At 42.0% G+C, this 19,497-nt stretch overlaps 1 protein-coding gene across 4 annotated transcripts in view; it reads left to right on the forward strand.

The window, feature by feature from the left end:
• The first annotated feature begins 534 nt into the window (after positions 1 to 534).
• LOC144705503 (carbon-nitrogen hydrolase family protein) overlaps positions 535 to 19,497 on the forward strand; it is a 31,855-nt gene continuing 12,892 nt past the window's right edge. The window contains exons 1-6 of one of the 4 annotated variants that reach the window (XM_078578211.1): positions 535 to 667; positions 1,005 to 1,203; positions 1,599 to 1,904; positions 2,608 to 2,831; positions 8,173 to 8,276; positions 10,591 to 10,725. In XM_078578211.1, coding sequence (XP_078434337.1) covers positions 1,010 to 1,203; positions 1,599 to 1,904; positions 2,608 to 2,831; positions 8,173 to 8,276; positions 10,591 to 10,725 — 963 coding nt within the window. In that variant the 5' untranslated portion in view covers positions 535 to 667; positions 1,005 to 1,009. Of the gene's footprint in view, positions 668 to 1,004; positions 1,204 to 1,598; positions 1,905 to 2,607; positions 2,832 to 8,172; positions 8,277 to 10,590; positions 10,726 to 19,497 lie in introns of those variants that run through there. The other 3 variants (XM_078578212.1, XM_078578214.1, XM_078578215.1) reach the window with 3 other exon arrangements.

Raw genomic sequence — 19,497 nt, forward strand, 5'->3', positions numbered from 1 at the left:
TCTGGTCCAGTTCTCCTAGGTCAAATTCTTGTCCCGTCCCTCTTCTCAGAAGAAAAAAAATCATTTCATATTTTTAATATATTACTATAGATTTTCTAAGTTATCTATGGGAAATATGGAGGAGAGAGAATCCAAATGGACATATGTACAATTATTTCTGAGCGGCGTAAGTTTGTACACGCGAAAAAATACAGGGACTTTGATGCAAATTGTCATAGTGAGGCCACGTGGCTACATCTCAACCGTTGGATGAATCCGACGGTATTTTGTCCACATTCCTCTGTCCATCGTCTGACCGGATGGACTGCTTTTTCGTTCCACGGGACGAAAACCATCCCGTCCGACGGTAACCGAGACAAATTTTCATTCCGAATTTCGTCCCGGGATGAAAAAATCGTCCCGGGACGAAAAAATCGTCACGTCCGCATCCCTGAAGTATATCATTGCCCAAGCATCAGCCAGCGCACGAGGACGGATGACGTAAAATAACGGATGACGAACCGTCATCCGTCCACGAGCCTATTGTAGAAAGTCCATGCGCGTTGGTTAGTGCTGTAACAATAAACCATATCTTTCGATCGTTCTGCGGCTATCCCTCCGCGTAGATCTTTTTCTCTGTTGTCTGGTATCTTCTTGGTGAAAATCCTTCGACTTGTTCTTGTGGCTGGTTTGCGTTCTTCTTATACTCGATTATACATTCAATTTCGCTGTGATTTTTCTTGCCTATTCTTGTTTCTAAATTACAAACAATCTGTCGAATAGCCTGTTAGGCGTCCTTTCGTCGTGTTGAGTTGGAGGTTGTTCGTACTGCACCATATTACTTTCCCTGGATCAATTTTTAATTTTGGTTGTGCATTAGTACGGTGATCTGTTTTGAGCTTCTACTTGCTGTATTCGTGGAACTCGGAATTGGAGCTAGTGTTCGATTCGCAGAATTTGGCATTAAAGAAATCAAGGATCGAAAATTAATTCTTAATTAAGAAGTTTCTGTATTCTGTTTTCAGGAAGGATGAGGCTGTTGAAAGTTGCCACTTGTAATCTTAATCAATGGGCTATGGATTTCGATACTAATTTGCGGAACATTAAGGAGAGCATAACCAGGGCTAAGGATTTAGGAGCAGTAATTCGAGTGGGCCCTGAACTCGAGATAACCGGATACGGTTGTGAAGATCATTTCTTAGAACAAGATACCGTGGCTCACTCGTAAGAAGATACTTCTAGAACTTCTCTAATTTACTTTTGCATCTCCACAAAGGAACATTCTGAAAATTTTCTACACGTCTACACGTCTACACGTTGCAAGTCTTCCATACACATATTTTTAAGTTATGGTCGTGCAATTAATGGTAACTTTTGACTTACGCTCAATCTCTCTCTGGTGCCGCCTTTTTCCTTCAAATCTGCATATTCTCCGTCATATTTTTATCAAACAAGTTTGAAGGATACAATCTAGGAAGATATGATAATTTTTTTTTTTGAAGAAAAGGAAGATATGATAATATCAACTCTACCTTTTGCTATTCAAGAGACCTTTTTCTTGTTATAATAATTCTTTCATATTTTTCTTCTTGGCTTTTAATTGAAGCTCAATGTCGTAGGTGGGAATGCCTGAAGGAGTTATTGTCAGGTGATTGGACTGATGGAATATTGTCTAGTGTTGGCATGCCCATAATTTACGAAAGTGTGCGCTACAATTGCCAGGTCTTCTGCCTGAACCGAAAAATAGTAATGATCCGCCCAAAGATGTGCCTCGCAAATGATGGAAATTACAGGGAATTTCGTTGGTTTTCATCCTGGACAAGAAGAGATGAACTTGTGGACTTCCAGCTTCCAATTGATATTGCCGAGAGCATATTGCAGGAGTCTGCTCCGTTTGGTTACGGATATATTCAATTTCTGGATGTGTAACTCCTTATACTTTGCTGTATGAGAATCCACTTTACTTAAATGTTGATATCCAGCCTCCATTGTAGTATGTGTCATCTAATGTAGCACCATGGCTGACCTTGTTTAATATTATTTTCACGTAGAAGACATTCTTTATGTTGAATTTAATCATTTTTTCATCTCAATCATAGATTTAAAGGTCATAACCTTTCGTAATTTTCCCATTGCACGTCAGCCTATTCTTTGTGATGTTTGAAAACTGTTGCTCATCTCGGTTATCTATACTTTCATTTTCTTTCAAGGATTTACTCATTTTATCTGGGCAAAAGCAAACTCCTGGATGATAGCAAGTAAGGCCCCATATAATGCAGAAAAATAACTGATGACTTTGTTTTGATAAAAAGCCAGTAAGCTCACTCTTGTAATCTGGATCATTCTGATTGTATCACATCTTAACGTGGTTCTCTTTTTATATCGTCTACATCTTACATTTTTTTACCACAAAAACTGGCATGATGGATTTAAATGGGGTTATTAGAATTTAATATTTTCACTCTTTCCATTTACGAAAAAGAGGGGTAAATTTCGATTTTATTTCAAATTATTAAAAATTGTATTTTTCTATTTAATTCGACCTCCAAGTCTCTGCCTGATTGGATCGTTGCACCTTTCTTGGGTTGTTCACCAGTTAATAATATTGATGTCTCAATTTTTTCACAGAGCTGTTGCTGCTGAAACATGTGAAGAATTATTTACTTCTGACGCTCCTCGCATTGCTCTTGCACTCAATGGTGTTGAAGTGTTCACTAATGCCAGTGGAAGCCATCATCAACTTAGAAAGCTTAATCTTCGAATGGATGCAATCAAGAGTGCGACTCTTTTTTGTGGAGGTGTTTATATTTACAGTAATCACCAGGGATGTGATGGCGGTCGTCTATATTATGGTAGGTATCTTGGTTATGTAGTGTTTGATGTTTTCAACAGTCAGTATGAAGCTTTCAACATACCCATCTTTGACACTTATTGGTTCCCTCTTCTTTAAATTATGAAATTATGATCTCTTGCTTTCAATCATATGAAATACTATTTTTTTCACTCTACTCCTCAAAAAATTTTCATTCACTTTTTATGTCGTGCAGATAAATAAAGGCTAAAATTTTATCCAGTTAGATATTTATTTATTTTAGAAAATAAGGTGAAAGTTGACGCTGAGTCATGCGGATGATTTTTTTTTTGAAATATTGAACTGTGATCACATGCCCATGCTGTGGTCACCAACAAGGACTTCCCAGGCGGTCACCCATCCGTGTACTGCTCTCGCCCAAGCACGATTAACTTGGAGGTTCTTTCTTTCTTTTTTGAAGAAAATAGGGCAGACCACCCGAAACCGGTGGCTCACCTGATACTATTAAAAAAACAAAGTCATGTACACATCATTTACAAATATGACCGCACATCCTGCTTTTATCCCCCTGCGCCCCAAAAAGATATTAGCGCCTCAACGTCAAATATGGCACTCTCGACTGAAGCCTTTCCTCCCTTGAACACCACTTCGTTTCGGTGCAACCATACCGCCCACAGTATTGTGAGAATTCTCCCCTACTCCATTCTGCTCTGGTATCCACCCGTCGTGACTGATGCCCAAAAATCGTCATCTGAGGAGATATTCACCCCTGAAATCTGTTGCGAGGCCCATACTCTTTGAGCGAGGTGACATGTGAAGAAAAGGTGTGAACAGTCTTCCTCGCCCCCAGCGCACAAGGGGCAGTCGATGAGCTCCGCTGGTGCCCACCTCCGCCGATAGACCCATGTGACGAGTTTCGTTCTCCTCAACAACCAGCCGAAAAGTCTCACTTTAAGAGGAATCTTTAGTTTCAGCATTATGTGACATGCCTGCCTGACTTCTGGGTCAAATCTTCACCGAGAAAGGTGGCCCCTGCCATACCCATCCTTCTTGATAATCTGCTGATGGGCTGAGAGATAGGAGGATCTCCTGCATTCCCAACAACTCCTCAAACCGAAGGTCTGATAATGTCTCAGAGAGGGTTGCGACCCAAGCCCCGTCCCAACATTCGCTGACTGTGGCAGCTGGGTTCCGTGTTAGAGCAAATTGTCTGGGAAACTTCAACTTCAAGGGACCTTGTTTTGACCAGTTATCATGCCAGAACCGAAAGCCTTCCCCATCTCCTAGTTCGGCATCAAATAACTCACGGATGTGAGGGATGATTTGACGTAGGCTGCGCCAAAAAGGGGACTCCCCCCTACTTCTCACCCATCACCTTTCCCAATCCATATCACGGCCATATATGTCTCTTAGGACATTGAAAACAAGACCCTCCGTTGGTGTCATAACTCGTTTGGCCCATTTAGCCAGCAATGCTGAATTCATGGATTCCAAGTGGAGAACCCCTAGCCCTCCTTGTTTCAGAGGTCTACAGACCACATCCCACGCTACTAGAGGTATCCCCCAAGGATCCCCCTCTCAACCACCTTCCCAAAAGAACCGCCTCATTAATCCCTCTAGCCGCTTTATCACAACTCCCGGTGCTTTATATACCGATAGGTAGAATATAGGGATCGCTGAGAGCACCGACCTCAAAAGTACCAGGTGACCCCCTCGTGATAACACCTTGTTCTGCCAGCCCTCCAACCTGTGCTCCACCTTGTCAATCACTGGCTGCCAGTCTGCAGCTAGGATGCGTCTCCCTATCAGTGGAAGACCCAAATACTTCATTGGTAGCGAACCTCGGGGTGTGCCTAGCGCATTAGCACATTGGATCCCCTCCTCCAAGGACAGGCCGAATCCCACAAAGGCTGACTTTTCTCTGTTGAGACATAACCCTGAGAAATCAGCAAATAATTCTGACAGGGATGATATGATGTGAGCTTCTGTTGCAGCTCCTTCCATGAAGAATGTTGTGTCATGCGCATATTGGAGTAGTGGAATACCCTTGGGGTAGCTCACCATGTGAAAGCCGCGCAACAGGCCGTGTTCGCACGCCTTAAGGACAAAGTGTGGCCAAAGTGTCTACTGCAAGGCAAACAATAATGGGGCTAATGGGCAACCTTGTCTGACTCCTCTCTATGGGCGGATCCATCCTCCTTCTGCCTGGTAATTGACCAAGACTGAGAAAGAGTGGGACGTAACGCAACGTCGCACCCAGGCCACCCAGTCCTTGGGAAATCCTCGATTTTGCATGACGGACCATAGAAATCTCCAATCGAGTGAATCATAGGGTTTTGCAAAGTCCACCTTCCAAATAAAGCCTTTCGTCCTGTTTCTTTTCCAAGCTGAAATGATCTCCCCCGCCACCTACGCACTGTCTTGCAATTGTCTTCCCGGAGTGAAGGCCGATTGATAGGGTCCGATTAGGCCCCCAATCACCCCTCTCAACCGGTTAGCCAACACCTTGGCAATGATGAGATATATAGAATTCGACAGAGCAATGGGTCGGAAGTCGGCCACATTCACTGCTCCTGAGCACTTGGGCAACAGAAATAAATGTGACCGATTCAGTCTTTCCATGCCAAAGTTACCCATCCGGAACTCGTCCAATGTATCCATCACGTCTGAGCCTACAACATCCCAGAATTCATTAAAGAAGAAGACTGGGAGTCCATCAGGGCCCGGGGCTCCTTCTCCATTAAAACCTTGGATCGCGTTTTGTACCTCTTCCATGAAGAAAGGCTTCACTAGGTCAGCCTGTTGTGCTTGTGATAACCGAGATACGCTTGTACCTTCCCATTTTCACTGGTTGCGAGCCCCCCACTTGGTCACTGTTCTGAAGTGGTCCGGTAAACTTCGGAGTTCAAATGGGATCCGGTACACTAGTATGCTGACACGCATTATCACGAGTCATGCAGATGATTCCATTGCAACTGTGTTCAAAGACGTTAACTTTATATTTATGGACTTTAATTAAAAAAAGACTTTTGTCAAAGGTGATGGAGTTAGGTTTTCTCTCAATGATGATTCTGAATCGGATATGAAAATTCTCTCTAAGATTATGGACTTTAATTAAAAAAAAGAGGCTTTTGTCAAAGGTGATGGGGTTAAGTTTTCTCTCAAGGATGATTCTGAATGGGGTATAAAATTGTCTCTCAATGGAAGAAGCATAGAGAAGAAAGGGATACAAAATGAGGTATTTCAGTTGTTTCCCCTTGAGTTCCAGGAACTTTGTTGTACGAGTTATATGAGTTTTTCCCTCAACTTGAATTACGTATCTATGATTTAAAAGTATTTCTCCTTTAAAATCCAGTTACAGGAGAGGAAAAAAATTACAGTGAACTAACTTTTCTATGATGAATATGGACAAAAATGATGAGTTTTTTATTCTCCTCCGTAGTTTAAACAAGGTGAACATGTTCTCCCAGCCTTCAGGGCCTGAACAACACAAAAACAAGATAGTCAGAATGAGGGAGTAAAGTTTTAACTTTTCAGTTGCAACTATGATATGTTGTTGTAATCCAAGAGTCAAAATTGAACAAAACATATTAGGCAATGTGGAATAGTTTGATCTTCTAAATGGATCTGACACCTGTATCTCATCACTTGTCCTTGCATGACCTTGAGGAAGATAGCCATGAAGATAGAACTAGTTTTCCCTGTGCTGTTCTTTCCATCAAAATGAGAGCACACAATTTTTTGGTTACAGAAACTTGAGCTTTGTCCTTAACTAACATACTCTGAAGCCTAAATGTCCATTTCCATGAACCCATTATGTGGTTTCACCTGAACTGAAAGAATGAAGTGGACTGAATGATCTCCAAGGCAGCACCCTACGGGGACTTGATGGTGCAAATATCTTAGTTGAAATGAGACAATGATATAGGTGTATGAATGCCGTTTGCAAGAATCTAGGCACCAATGGTGACATAAGTTCACTGTTCACTGCCTAATACTCATCTGGAAATCCCCCAAAGGGAGTTCAGTGCGTAATGGATTCTAGTGTCCGTGCTTGATCTGAAAACTTTAGTGATTGGCATCATAGTCCACTGCTTTTCCGGCACCTGTGTGCATTCAATGAAGTACTCCAGAAGCCTGAGATCATGTTTCTTCATTCCATAATATTCCATCTTTTATTCAGTCATCCTGTACATTTCTCTGGAATACTTCCAAATGATCTCGTCCTGCTTGCTGGTGCACAGACACGACCTGATTTACAGTGTTAGAATCCAAAGAGTTGGATGGGGAACCCAATAGAAGTGTATCTTCACTAACCTTTGGATTTGTGTTATCATGATCAATTAAAGGATATTTTGCCATGTCCCCTGACGGAGAAGGCCAACCCCTGACTTCCCTGAAAATAATGGACTGCCCCATTTGAGATGTGAATACTTGCCAAAGGACATCAGGGACAGATGTGTAAGTCTCCGCAGGCACACTGTCATCACCCATCATTTTTATTAACTCCCTGTTGCCAATTGACTAGTTAATTATTAATATGGGATGGCTGACTGGACTATGACTATAGTGACATTGAACCTGCCAGCTGGTGAGCCAGCCTGGAGCAGGTTGACTGATCATTGACAGCTGTAACGGCTGGAAGCTGTGACTAGACTGCTGAAGGCCATGGCAGTGGTGAGGGATAATTTCACTTGTCATCATCACTTGAAGATGACAGTTCGAATGTCCCCGGGCTGAATACTAAACCCTGATGTCATCATGCGGACTACATGCAAACAGAAGTGTCAATGGCAACTCAGCAACACAGATGTGAGTGAGAAACTGCAGCCTCACTGGTCGTGTATACAGAAGGAAGACGACTTAAAGTGACACTGGTAATGATAGATGCTAACTGGCAGTGTGCAGTGATGACAGTGATGATCCCTAATGTCAATGAACAGTGCCCTTGTTAGATGTGGGCTCTGATACTATGCGACTGGAGGAAACAACCTCGTTCATTACCAAAGATACAGGAAATAAATACATAACATATTTATTCTAAATAAATAAATAAATACATAGCATAGGATGGATAGAGAGAAAGAATTGAAATGGGATGTGGCACATTTACAGGATATAAGAGAGAACACTAAACATAGACTTTTTAAGTGTGTTTACTCTTTATTTGCTCATTTCATGGGAAGTATTTGTTCCGCATTCACTGCTTCGTTATTTTTTTTCTTAGATAGAGGGCTGTTACTCCAATTTATACACCTTTATGAAAATAATAATAATATTTGCTCATAAATGTGTATAAACTGGAGTAGCAGGACTCTGTCTCAAAAAGTATGATTAAAATTCTGATTATTTACATTTTCTGTGCCTGACTGGTTTCACAGATGGATGTTCTTGCATTGCCATAAATGGAGATGTCGTGGCCCAAGGATCTCAGTTTTCTTTGAAGGATGTGGAGGTCTTGACTGCCCAAGTAGACTTGGATGCCGTAAGTTCCATATCTTATCATACATTTAAGGGGACATATCATGATATATTACTGTTCTCTCCTGATCATTTACTGTTTTAGTCTGTTTCTTGTCCAGTATGACGATAGGCCTTTATCACTTCAAACTCTTTTTATTTATCTTAAACTAAAATGAGTGATTCGAAATCAATATGATATGGAGTAGGGATGTCAGTAAGCTTCAGATCTCATCATATCTTTTAGGGCACATATGAAAACACATTGGTGTTGTCTCCTGATCAATTCCTGTTAAAATTCATTAGGTGTCCCAAAAGAAAATAGGACATTACCTCATCAAAGGCAGTAATGTTGGACTGGGATTCGATAGAAGTGGAGTCATCTTTTGTTTATGCTGTGCCACAACATCTCACGCTGAATTTTTTTGGTTATTCTACGCTGAAATTTTGTCTATTGTAGATTATTGTCAGGGGAATAGTTAATACACTATGGAAATTCCTAGAAATTATAGGGCCCATGGAAGGATATAAGTTTAAGTTATGAAGCCTTGGATATAATCTTGGCTCATGTGGTTATAATCTATGGTGGTTTTTCTCTTTTTCATCAACATCCTTATTTCCAGCAAGAAGTGGTTATGTGAATGGTACCGGTGAGTTGATTGGCATATTAGTCAGAAACTTACTCTGACTTCTACCATTTTCTATTTAACATCTCCAAAATATCTCTAAGTGCATTACTGCTAGAAATTGAGATCTCTCTGATACGACTCTCCCGAACAACTACTCAAAGACGCACAAGAAGAGAGCTAGAAGGGAGCCATGTGCAACACGACTTCAGGACGCACGTGAAATGGGAGCTTAGACCAAAGAAGAAACACCGTAAATAATTCTCCAGTGAAAAGAAATAATTCTGTTAGAGGCTACATCCAGCATCTGGAGAGTGGAGGGTCCTTTGATCCAGAAGAACACTGCCGATCTGGCTGCATCTGAGTCATTTTCTTCTTTTAGTCCTTTCAATCCTGCTTTTGCTCGAGTCATGTTGCTTCTCTGAGAAAAATCTTCGAGTCCCCTTCTTGACATCTTCCAATCTCGAATTCTCTTTAAGAATTATTGGGTGTCATATCAGTCTCCACTCACAACGTCAGCCTTACCTCAATGACAATTATGTATACCCTTGTCCCTCCTTTAGTATTCCTCTCTCACTTGTGCATATGCAGTCTAGATCGCTCTCCACTCAAAGTCAAATGCATACATTTTAATCTTTGATATATGATACATGTGTAATAAATAGAATCATAAATTCCAATCAACTAAGATCAATACTGTGGTAGCTGCAATTTCCACTGATCCAGCTCCTGGATCTGCTGTCAGCTAGCGATCTGAGAACGACTTCTCTTTTGCTTCAGAACTTCCTCATAAGGAACGAGCGCTCACCTCCCCCATCCAGCCTCATAGAGTCCTGAGTCCAAGGATTTCCTGCTGCAAGATACCTTCCTTGTTTACAACCCGTTTTAATATTACTTTCCCAATCCCATTAACTGTAAAGGCCACCTATTATTCTCAAAGAAGCCCTTAAGTCATAAACAAATGCATGAAATACCCCTTCACTCAGAAGCGCTTTTTTATTTTCTGTTCCTTTGTAGACTTTGATCATCATAATATCAGGATGTTAAAATATTTTGGTGATGAGTTCTGTTCAATTAAGAAGTGAGACTAATGGGTAAAGTATTGTGTACAAGCATGAAAACCGGAAATGATGAATAGTTGAGTGCTTCATCCTCAGTGATGTCAAGAGATGCTGAAAATGAGGCATAAGCTGGTGAAGGGTAACCGTTGCTTCAGATAGACAAGAGGGAGAGAGATGGGGATAATCTGTGTAAGAGCTTGAGAGAATGCACCTCCAATCAGGCTGCCATGGAGTAGCTCTGAGAAGTTCTATCGAGCAGAAAGGACGAGAAAATTCATATTCTACTATGGGCAGAAACCCTAATCTTTATACATAAAGATGTTTCCACTAGCCGTTTGTGAGACCTGTTATTAGTGGGTACGACAGACAGTAATAAAAAGGACAAACAAAATTTACAAAAATCTGGGAAAAATAGCTCCACCAAAAGCTGCGATACGGCATCTGTCTAACATTTTGATCCCTTTACCCTTTTTGATGCCATGCACAAGAGAATGCTATGGAGATAAGAAATGTAAATTTTGACTGGAAGTTGTATTCATTGTTACATTTTTTTGATTTTACTGGGGACCTAGCCTATGTTCCATCTCTATGTTCTTTGGATTTCTTATATTCTTTCTGGTGATAATATGTAAAACTTCTCTATGAGTGGCAGGTTTCCAGTTATCGTGGATCTATCAGCAGTTTCAGAGAGCAAGCGAGCCGTGAATCAAAAGTTCCATCTGTGAAAGTGACTTACAAACTTTGTACACGCATGAAACTCGAGACATTCCCAACAATTCCATTGAAGGTGAGTTTCTTTTTCTCTATCATTGGAATATCCAAATATGATGATATTAGAATCTTGACATCTGAAAGCAACGTTAGAGCTGCTCAACATTTATTGCATTGTAAAAATTAAACTCTCCGCCAACAAGAAGAGACAGAACGAAAAGAATTCCTTGTTCCTATTAAACTAGATTTGCACAGAATTTCTAGTGGGTTACATTGATTCAGGTCTTGGAGGACTCCATATGATGGATCCAATCTAAGTGGATCTCATGAAGGCATGTATACAATAAGAGAGAATATATGCTTTAGTAAAAGAAATTAAGGAAATCGCCTGCTGATATATGATTCGAATAATATGCAATAGACAATAAAGTTGGTTGATACTCTTAGTGGATCTCATGAAGGCGTGTATACAATAAGAGAAAACACAGGCTTTAGTAAAAGAAATAAAGGAAATCGCCTGCTGATATATGATTTGAATAATATGTGTGAAACCCTAATCTAGGGTTAGGGTTAGGAGGAGGAGAAGGGTCGATGAGGTAAGGAAGAAGATACCCTCATAATAGATAAGTTACAATAGAAGGGTATTTATACCCTAGGAGAGAGAAAGAGAGTAAGTGGCTAATGGGCTAATAGAACAGGGCCCATTGGCCATATAAGAGACCTATCTCACTAACAGCCCCCCCGCAAGCGAGGTATGGATGTCGTTCATGCCGAGCTTGGATACAGCACGCACCAGGAGGGGATTAGACAGGCCCTTGGTCAGGACATCGGCGGCCTGGTCAGAGGAAGACACAAAATGGACGTCGAAGATGCCCTCGTCCATCCGCTCCTTGAAGAAGTAGCGGTCTCTCTCCATGTGCTTGATCCGGCCAGTCTGGCCAGGATTTTTGGCCAGAGCAATAGCCGACTTGTTGTCGCAGTAGAAGTGGATCGGGCCGGAATACTTGACCACGAAGTTCGTGCAAAATCCCGTAGATCCACTGGCCTTCAGAAGCCCCATCAGCAAGGGCCCAAAATTCCGCCTCGGCACTGGAGCGGGACACTTTGTCCTGCTTACTGCTTTTCCAGCTGACAAGTCCACCAAACACGAAGGCGCAGTACCCGGTGGTGGAACGATAGTCGACGATGGACCTTGCAAAGTCAGCATCTGTACATACCTTCACAGTCGTGTCCGAGCTCCGTGGGAAGAGGAGTCCCTTCCCGGGGCAGCCTTTCAGGTATGCAAGGACCCGATTAGCTGCCTGGCGATGGATCTCATGCGGAGAATGCATGAACTGGCTGAGGAGGTTGACGGCGAAGCTGATGTCGGGGCGAGTGTGGGTCAAATACAGGAGCTTCCCCACCAGCTGCTGATACTGATAGTGGTTGACCGGCGGGGAGTCGCCCCCTTCACCCAACTCCACGTTGGGATCAATAGGCGTTCGGAGGGGAGAGCGGTCATACCAGTCAGTGTCAGCAGGTCAACGGTGTACTTCTGTTGGGAGACGAAGATGCCGCAAGACGAGTAGGCGACCTCAAGGCCCAAAAAATAACGATGGGGGCCGAGTGCCTTAATCTCAAATTCCCGAGCAAGAGCGAGTCTAAGACGAGAAGCTTCAACAGTATCCGAACCGGTAATCAGGATATTGTCGACATAGACCACCAGGATAGCGACCCCGGCCGGGCCATGATGGAAGAAGATGGTAGCATCGCCGTTGCTCTGTGTGTAGCCTTCAGCACGCATGACGGAAGAGAAGCGACCGAACCACATCCGCGGAGACTGCTTCAGTCCATACAAGGACTTCCGCAATCAACTGACGGTGCCCGGAGGACCAAGAGGATACCCGGGAGGATGACTCATGTAGACCTCTTCCTCAAGATCGCCGTGGAGAAAGGCGTTCTTGACGTCAAATTGCCGAATCAACCACCCATGATGAGCAGCAAGAGCCAAGAGTAGACGGATAGATTCCATCTTCGCCACGGGAGAAAAGGTCTCGAAATAATCAACACCGTAGGACTGCGTAAAGCCCCGAGCGACAAGGCGAGACTTGCGACGCTCAAGGGACCCATCAGCACGGTGCTTCGGGGTATGAACCCACTTGCACCCCACGGCCTTCTTACCAGGCGGAAGAGGAACCACATCCCACGTGTGGTTCTTGATCAAGGCGTGCATTTCTTCGTCCATCGCCGCTTTCCAATGAGGACAAGCGATAGCATCGGCAAGGCGGCGTGGGACAGAAACTGAAGCAATGCGGGTCAAAAACAGACGGTAAGGAGTACTCAGTCTGTCATAGGAAAGATAGTGAGAAAGTGGGTAAAAGGGTGTGCGAGTGCACTGACGGACCCCTGGCGAGGCTGGTGAGGCGTATGGTCCACTGGCGAGGCTGGTGAGTCTGGCTAGCAGACAGTGGCAGCAAAGGGGCCAGGGACTAGGGCACAGCAATGGATCAAGAGCACTGGCTCTGATACCATGTGAAACCCTAATCTAGGGTTAGGGTTAGGAGGAGGAGAAGGGTCGATGAGGTAAGGAAGAAGATACACTCATAATAGATAAGTTACAGTAGAAGGGTATTTATACCCTAGGAGAGAGAAAGAGAGTAAGTGGCTAATGGGCTAATAGAACAGGGCCTATTGGCCATATAAGAGACCTATCTCACTAACAATATGCAATAGACAATAAAGTTGGTTGATATTCAAATTATCTGCTTCCTCCCCCTCCACTTGGAGAAATACATCCGCCACTCTGATGTTCTGGATTTTTCCAAGAAAACAACGTTGTTCATTGCTGAATGAGGGACATATACAAACAGGTTACACCTGGGTTGGGCCTGCCTAAATAGATGTCCTTGAGCGTCCGTCTGCTAATGGGTTTGCTTAAGGACATATGTTCAGAAAAAAATAGAGTGTATAAAGAGTATAAGAGCTTTGCAATATAACATGGGAAATGTTTAAGCCCCTCCCCTTCCCTGCTCAAGCTGAGAATAGATTCTTGACATGCCCAATTTGGTCACGAGCTTCTGCAGTACAAGTCCTGGCAGGCCCTTGGTCAAGATATCTGTCACCTGGTCTGCAGAGCAAACAAAGACTAGGCCTATAATGCAAGCTTCTTCCTTCTCCTGTATAAAGTGTCTATCAATTTGAATGTCCTGTCTTTTTGTGTGGAACTAGGTTGTTGACAATGGTGATTACTGATTTCTTAGCTTAAAGCAATCTTATCGGTTCTGTTTTCCTGACTCGCAACTCTTTTAAGAGTTCCTCATTTTACAACCTTTCATGCACACCCTGGCAAGTGCTATGAGTTCTGATTCTGCTTTGGATCTAGCCACCACATATTGTTTCTTGCTTTGCCACATCGAGATTGCTTATATGAATTCAATACTTCTCAAGGGGCATATTAGACTTTTATATCTTTCCTCTTTTGGTCAAATGCTTGTAGTCCTTCGATGGGGAGGGGAGACATGATTTTGGACAAGTGAATCGTGCTTTTGGTTATTCAGTTAGTTATTCACAGTTGCACATCATGGGTGCTCCATCCTCATGCCTGGATTCTTTCCTCTTGGTAGTTTCATTTATCATTCTCTGTATCCCTGTCTCATCCCTTCCTCACTGTGATTTAGGATCACATTAGTTGCCTCCAGTAAATGAGCAATATCCAGATGTGATTTAGGATCACATCATGTGACTGATACTGCACAGTTTGCATCAGTATAGGTACTACGACATCACCAGTATAGATGCTAAGACACAAAAAAAAACAAAACAAGAAAAAACATCACCATTCCTACTGAAGAGGAGTCCTTGTTCAACCCTTATCTTCAAAGATAAGACCCTGTATGTGGCTAGGAGTGTTGAATCAAGGACTCAACACTCCTACAAAGGAAATACCTGGCGACAATGGTTGAGGTTAGATCATCCTCTCCGCTGGTATGACTCTTGATTACTGGGTCACTATCTTCCCCTCTCCCTAACTAAACGTGAGGATCCATCCGGTTTTAGGCTTACAGGCCTGTTTCTCTGTCTCTTCAAGTAGGTCAAACATGTACTTAAGATAGAAATATACCCTTCTTTGAGTGGGACACTTTGATTTTTAGAAATACTTAATTCTGCCGAGTGATTTAATGGCAAACTCTTGAGACAATTGTCTGCCTGAGATTCATAGCCCTTCAGTATTGTTTTAATGAACTTCCCTAACAAAGCACATGGTGATTGATTCAGGCCACACAGCCTTTTTGAGCTTGCAAACAACATCTGTCATGTGATAATTTTGTACCCTGGTGTACATTTATACTTTTTCCATGTAAGAATGAAATTTTAACATTACATTGACTTATGTTCCCATTGAAGTGGGCTACCAGTGCAATTGATATCATGATCATATTCAACTTTTCCACTAGTGAAAATGTGTCAAAGTAGTTGATTCCATCTAACACATTTTCCCTGGTGGAAAAATTGAATATGAATTTTTTAGAACTAATGTGTGGCAAATCATTGTAAAACACCTCTGATATTTCCACTTCCTTGGCCAGGGATTTGACTGTAGCATCTTCTTTAAGCCAACCTCCTATAATACCGAAGTGGATGATCCCATCTTGACTACACAATCACCTTCGTGGACTTATTGCTGTATCCAAGCTTGGATGTTTTAGACTCGTAGGTCATAGTCAAAACACAGCTGTCCATCCACAATGCATCTTTGGTGTCTTAGGTCTAAGAACAGCATGCACAGTTGTGACATAAATTAGCCTAATTGACGAATGTATAATACCATTTAGGGATTCATAAAGATCAACCCATTGAACTCTTTTCCTAAAAAGCACATACCATCAGTCCTTAATGTCTCCACTAATGGGTACAAGATCCGCCTTAGTCGTCGTATGAGTGAAACTAGACACGGTTATTCTTTCCTGATATTTTGTTGTCCTTCTCGAGTATCATTCTAATATGAATATTTAGAACACATATTTAAAGTCTTGTGATTGCCATATTTAGAACTCCTCTTCAGTAGGAGTTTTTTTCACGTTTCTCAACTAAGACCAGCCGTTGGCGATCCTCAACAAATTACACCTCTAACCCCTCATCTTTCTTCTGATTGGGAATGGCAGGTCTAACCCGAAGCTGTTCTGTCCTCCAGATCTAACAAGGATGACATGCAAGTTCTCGTTAAATGGAAGAATCTAACCAATTATGAAGCCACTTGGGAAGATGTTCTGGTTTTGCAACGCCAGTTTCCAAATTTCCAAATTGAGGACAATTTGGTTCTCGGGGAGGGAAGCATTGATACGACCCTCCCACGCACGTATGTACAAAGGAGGAAATGTAACCGTCCCCAACGTGTGGATGGGGACGGTTACATTTCCTCCTTGGTACGTATGTGTGTGGGAGGGTCGTATCAATGCTTCCCTCTTCGAGAACCAAATTGTCCTCAATTTGGAAATTTGGAAACTGGCGTTGGAAAACCAGAACACCTTCCCAAGTGGCTTCATAATATGGTAGATTCTTCCATTTAACGAGAACTTGCATGCCATCCCTGTTAGATCTAGAGGACAAAACAGCTTCGGGTTAGACCTGCCATTCCTAATCAGAAGAAAGATTAGGGGTTAGAGGTGTAATTCGTTGAGGATCGCCAACGGCTGGCTTAGTTGAGAAACATGAAAAACGGGGTGAATAGAAGATGATTCGGTAGGTCTAGTTTGTAGGCCATTGATCCAATTCGTTGAGATATTGTAAAAGGACCGAAAAATTTAGGTGACATTTTCTCAGAACTTCTTCTCGCCAAGGTCTTCATGCGGTAGGGATGAATCTTCAGGTATACTTTGTCTCCTACTTAATACTGAACATCTCTGCGGTGTTTATCAGCTTGCTTCTTCATATATGCTTGTGACTTAGCCAGATGTGTTTTAAGTTTGTCCAATGTAATATCACGTTCCTGAAGCATTTGGTTTAGTGAGTCAATTGGCGGAGGTTGAGATCCATAACGAATTAGGGTTGGTGGATCACGTCCATAAGCCACTTTAAAGGTGACATCTTGATAGCAGAGTGATGCGAAGTGTTATGACTATATTCCGCCCAAGGAAGCCATTTGACCCAAAGCTTTGGGCACTCAAAAGAGGAACATCGGAGGTAACATTCGAGGCTTCTATTAGTGACTTCTGTTAAGCCGACAGTTTCTGGATGATATAATGAGCTCAGCTTGATAGTGGTGCCTTGCTGTTTATGAAGTTCACGCCAAAAAGAGCTAGTGAATACACTGCCTCGGTCGGAGAGTATGGAGTTAGGAATTCCATGCAATCTGACGATTTCTTTAATGTATTGATCCGCAACTGATTGAGCTGAAAAGGGATGCTTGAGTGGAATAAAGTAACTATACTTTGACAGTCTGTCTACGACCACCATAATTGAATTATAACCAAGAGACGTAGGTAATCCTTCAATAAAATCGAGTGAGACGTCTTCCCAAATTAAGTCGGGAGTAGGAAGAGGTTGGAGTAGACCTGCTGGACTCAAGTTGGACGACTTGTTCTGTTGGCAAACCTGGCACTTGGAGACATATGATTTGATCTGTGTCTTCATTCCTTGCCAATAAAGTTGTTGATTGATCCTCTTATAAGTTTTGAGAAAACCACCATGACCTCCTATTTTGGTATCATGAAATTCCTGTAAAATAAGTGGAATAAGAGTTGATGATTTGGGAAGTACAAGCTTCTTTTTATAGGAAAGGAGTTGGCCTTGAACGGAATAATTTTCATGATTTTCTTCATTGGAGAGAAGAGCTTCCCTGATTTTGGACAATTTTGGGTCTGCTGTAATCTCGCCAATGAGGACTGCCTTGTCAAGCCAATGGACCGTGGAAATGGAGATTTGAAATTGTCAAATCAGTCATAGATCTAGAGAGAGAATCAGCCACAGTATTTGTCTTTCCTTCCTTGTATTTAATCTCAAAATCAAACCCAAGAAATTTGGCAACCCACTTGTGATGTGTTGAGGAATTTCATTCTGATCATTCAGAAATTTCAGATTGAATTGGTCGGTGTAGATATAAAATTTCTGGAACAATAAGTAATGTTTCCACCTGTGAACTGATAAAACCACAGCCATCATTTCTCGTTCATAAGTAGATTTCAATTGAGCTTGAAGAGACAACACCTGACTGAAATATGCGATTGGATGATCATCTTGAGTTAGCACCGCTCCGATGCCCACACCTGAAGCGTCGGTCTCCACAATAAAAATCTTAGTGAAGTCCAGTAACCTTGCTATAGGAGTAGTGGATAAAACTTGCTTTAGATTGTTGAAGGCAGTAGTTGATTCCTTGCTCCATTCAAACGAATTCTTCTTCAGCAACCGATTTAAGGGTTGAACCTTGGAAGCATAATGAACCACAAATCTCCTATAGTAATTAGTCAGTCCCAGAAGTCCCCTTAGTTGCTTTATAGTAGTGGGTATGGGCCATTGAAGAATTGCTTCAACTTTTTCTATATCAGTAGACAACCCTTGATGCGAAATCCAATGACCGAGGAAATTAATTTTGTCTTGAGCGAGTTTGCATTTGGTCAAATTGATCCAAAACTGATTGTCTCTTAGTATTTCAAAGACTGCATGGAGGTGTCGTTTATGCTCTTCATCTCTTCGACTGCATATCAATATATCATCAAAAAAGACTAAGACATATTTACACAGTTGGGCTTTGAAAATTGAATTCATCAGGGCTTGAAAAGTAGCCGGGGCATTAGACAAACCAAAAGGCATTACGACGAATTCATAATGACCTTGATGAGTCTTGAAGGCTGTTTTCTGTATATCGTCTTCATGCATGCGGATTTGATAATACCCTGATTTTAAATCCAATTTTGTAAAAATTGTTGATCCATACAATTCTTCTAGTAACTCATCCACAATCGGAATAGGGAATCTGTTAGGAACTGTGATCTGATTCAGAGCTCTGTAATCGACGCACATACGCCAACCCCCGTCCTTTTTCTTAATCAGCAATGCCTGACTAGAAAAAGGCCTGGATGAATGTTGAATGAACTTTGAATCCAGTAATTCTTGAACCAATTTTTCCAGTTCATTTTTATGCAGATGAGAATATCTATAAGGTCTAAGATCAATAGGTTTGGAATTTGGAAGCAGGTGTATTCTGTGGTCCCATGATCTCTTCGGGGGGAAGCTGTGACTCGGAGTAAAAACAGTGGGATATTACTCGGAGTAAAAACTTATCGAATTTAGTAAACATAGAGTTTAGTTGAAGATGGGATATCGTTAGACGATCTTGATGGCATGTGGCGTGTAAAGCTCTGAACTGTTTTTTACTTTGCATGATGGCTTGAGTATCTTGAATTGGAGAGACTCCTTGTGGCAGTAACTCTCGATCCGAAGCAAGAGAGTAGATACGATTATTCCATAAAACCTTTAACTTTAACAGTTTATAATTGCTGCAGAACCACTCCAAGGATTTCAGCCATTGTACCCCCAATATCACTTCCATATGGCTGAGAGGTGTAGGTATTAAATCTTGATTAATCTGAAGCCCTTGCATGTATAAGGAGATATTCAAGCAAATGCCAATTGAATGCTGGAGCACTCCATTGGCCAAGAGAATATCGACTGATCCTACTTGGAAAACAGGAATGGATTAATGCGGTTACCAAATCTGAGTGCATAAAGTTGTGAGTAGCACCTCCGTCAATGAGTATTCGGACCGGTCTTCCTTCATACTGGCCCACAACTTGACTAATCCATTAGGAGACAGACTGAGAAAAGTGAAAGGAGAGCTGAGCTGTAAATAGGGAACCTTCTGTAATAGGAGTCT

The sequence above is a fragment of the Wolffia australiana genome, chromosome 7, assembly GCF_029677425.1.
Source record: "Wolffia australiana isolate 7733 chromosome 7, ASM2967742v1".
Lineage (NCBI taxonomy): Eukaryota > Viridiplantae > Streptophyta > Magnoliopsida > Alismatales > Araceae > Wolffia > Wolffia australiana.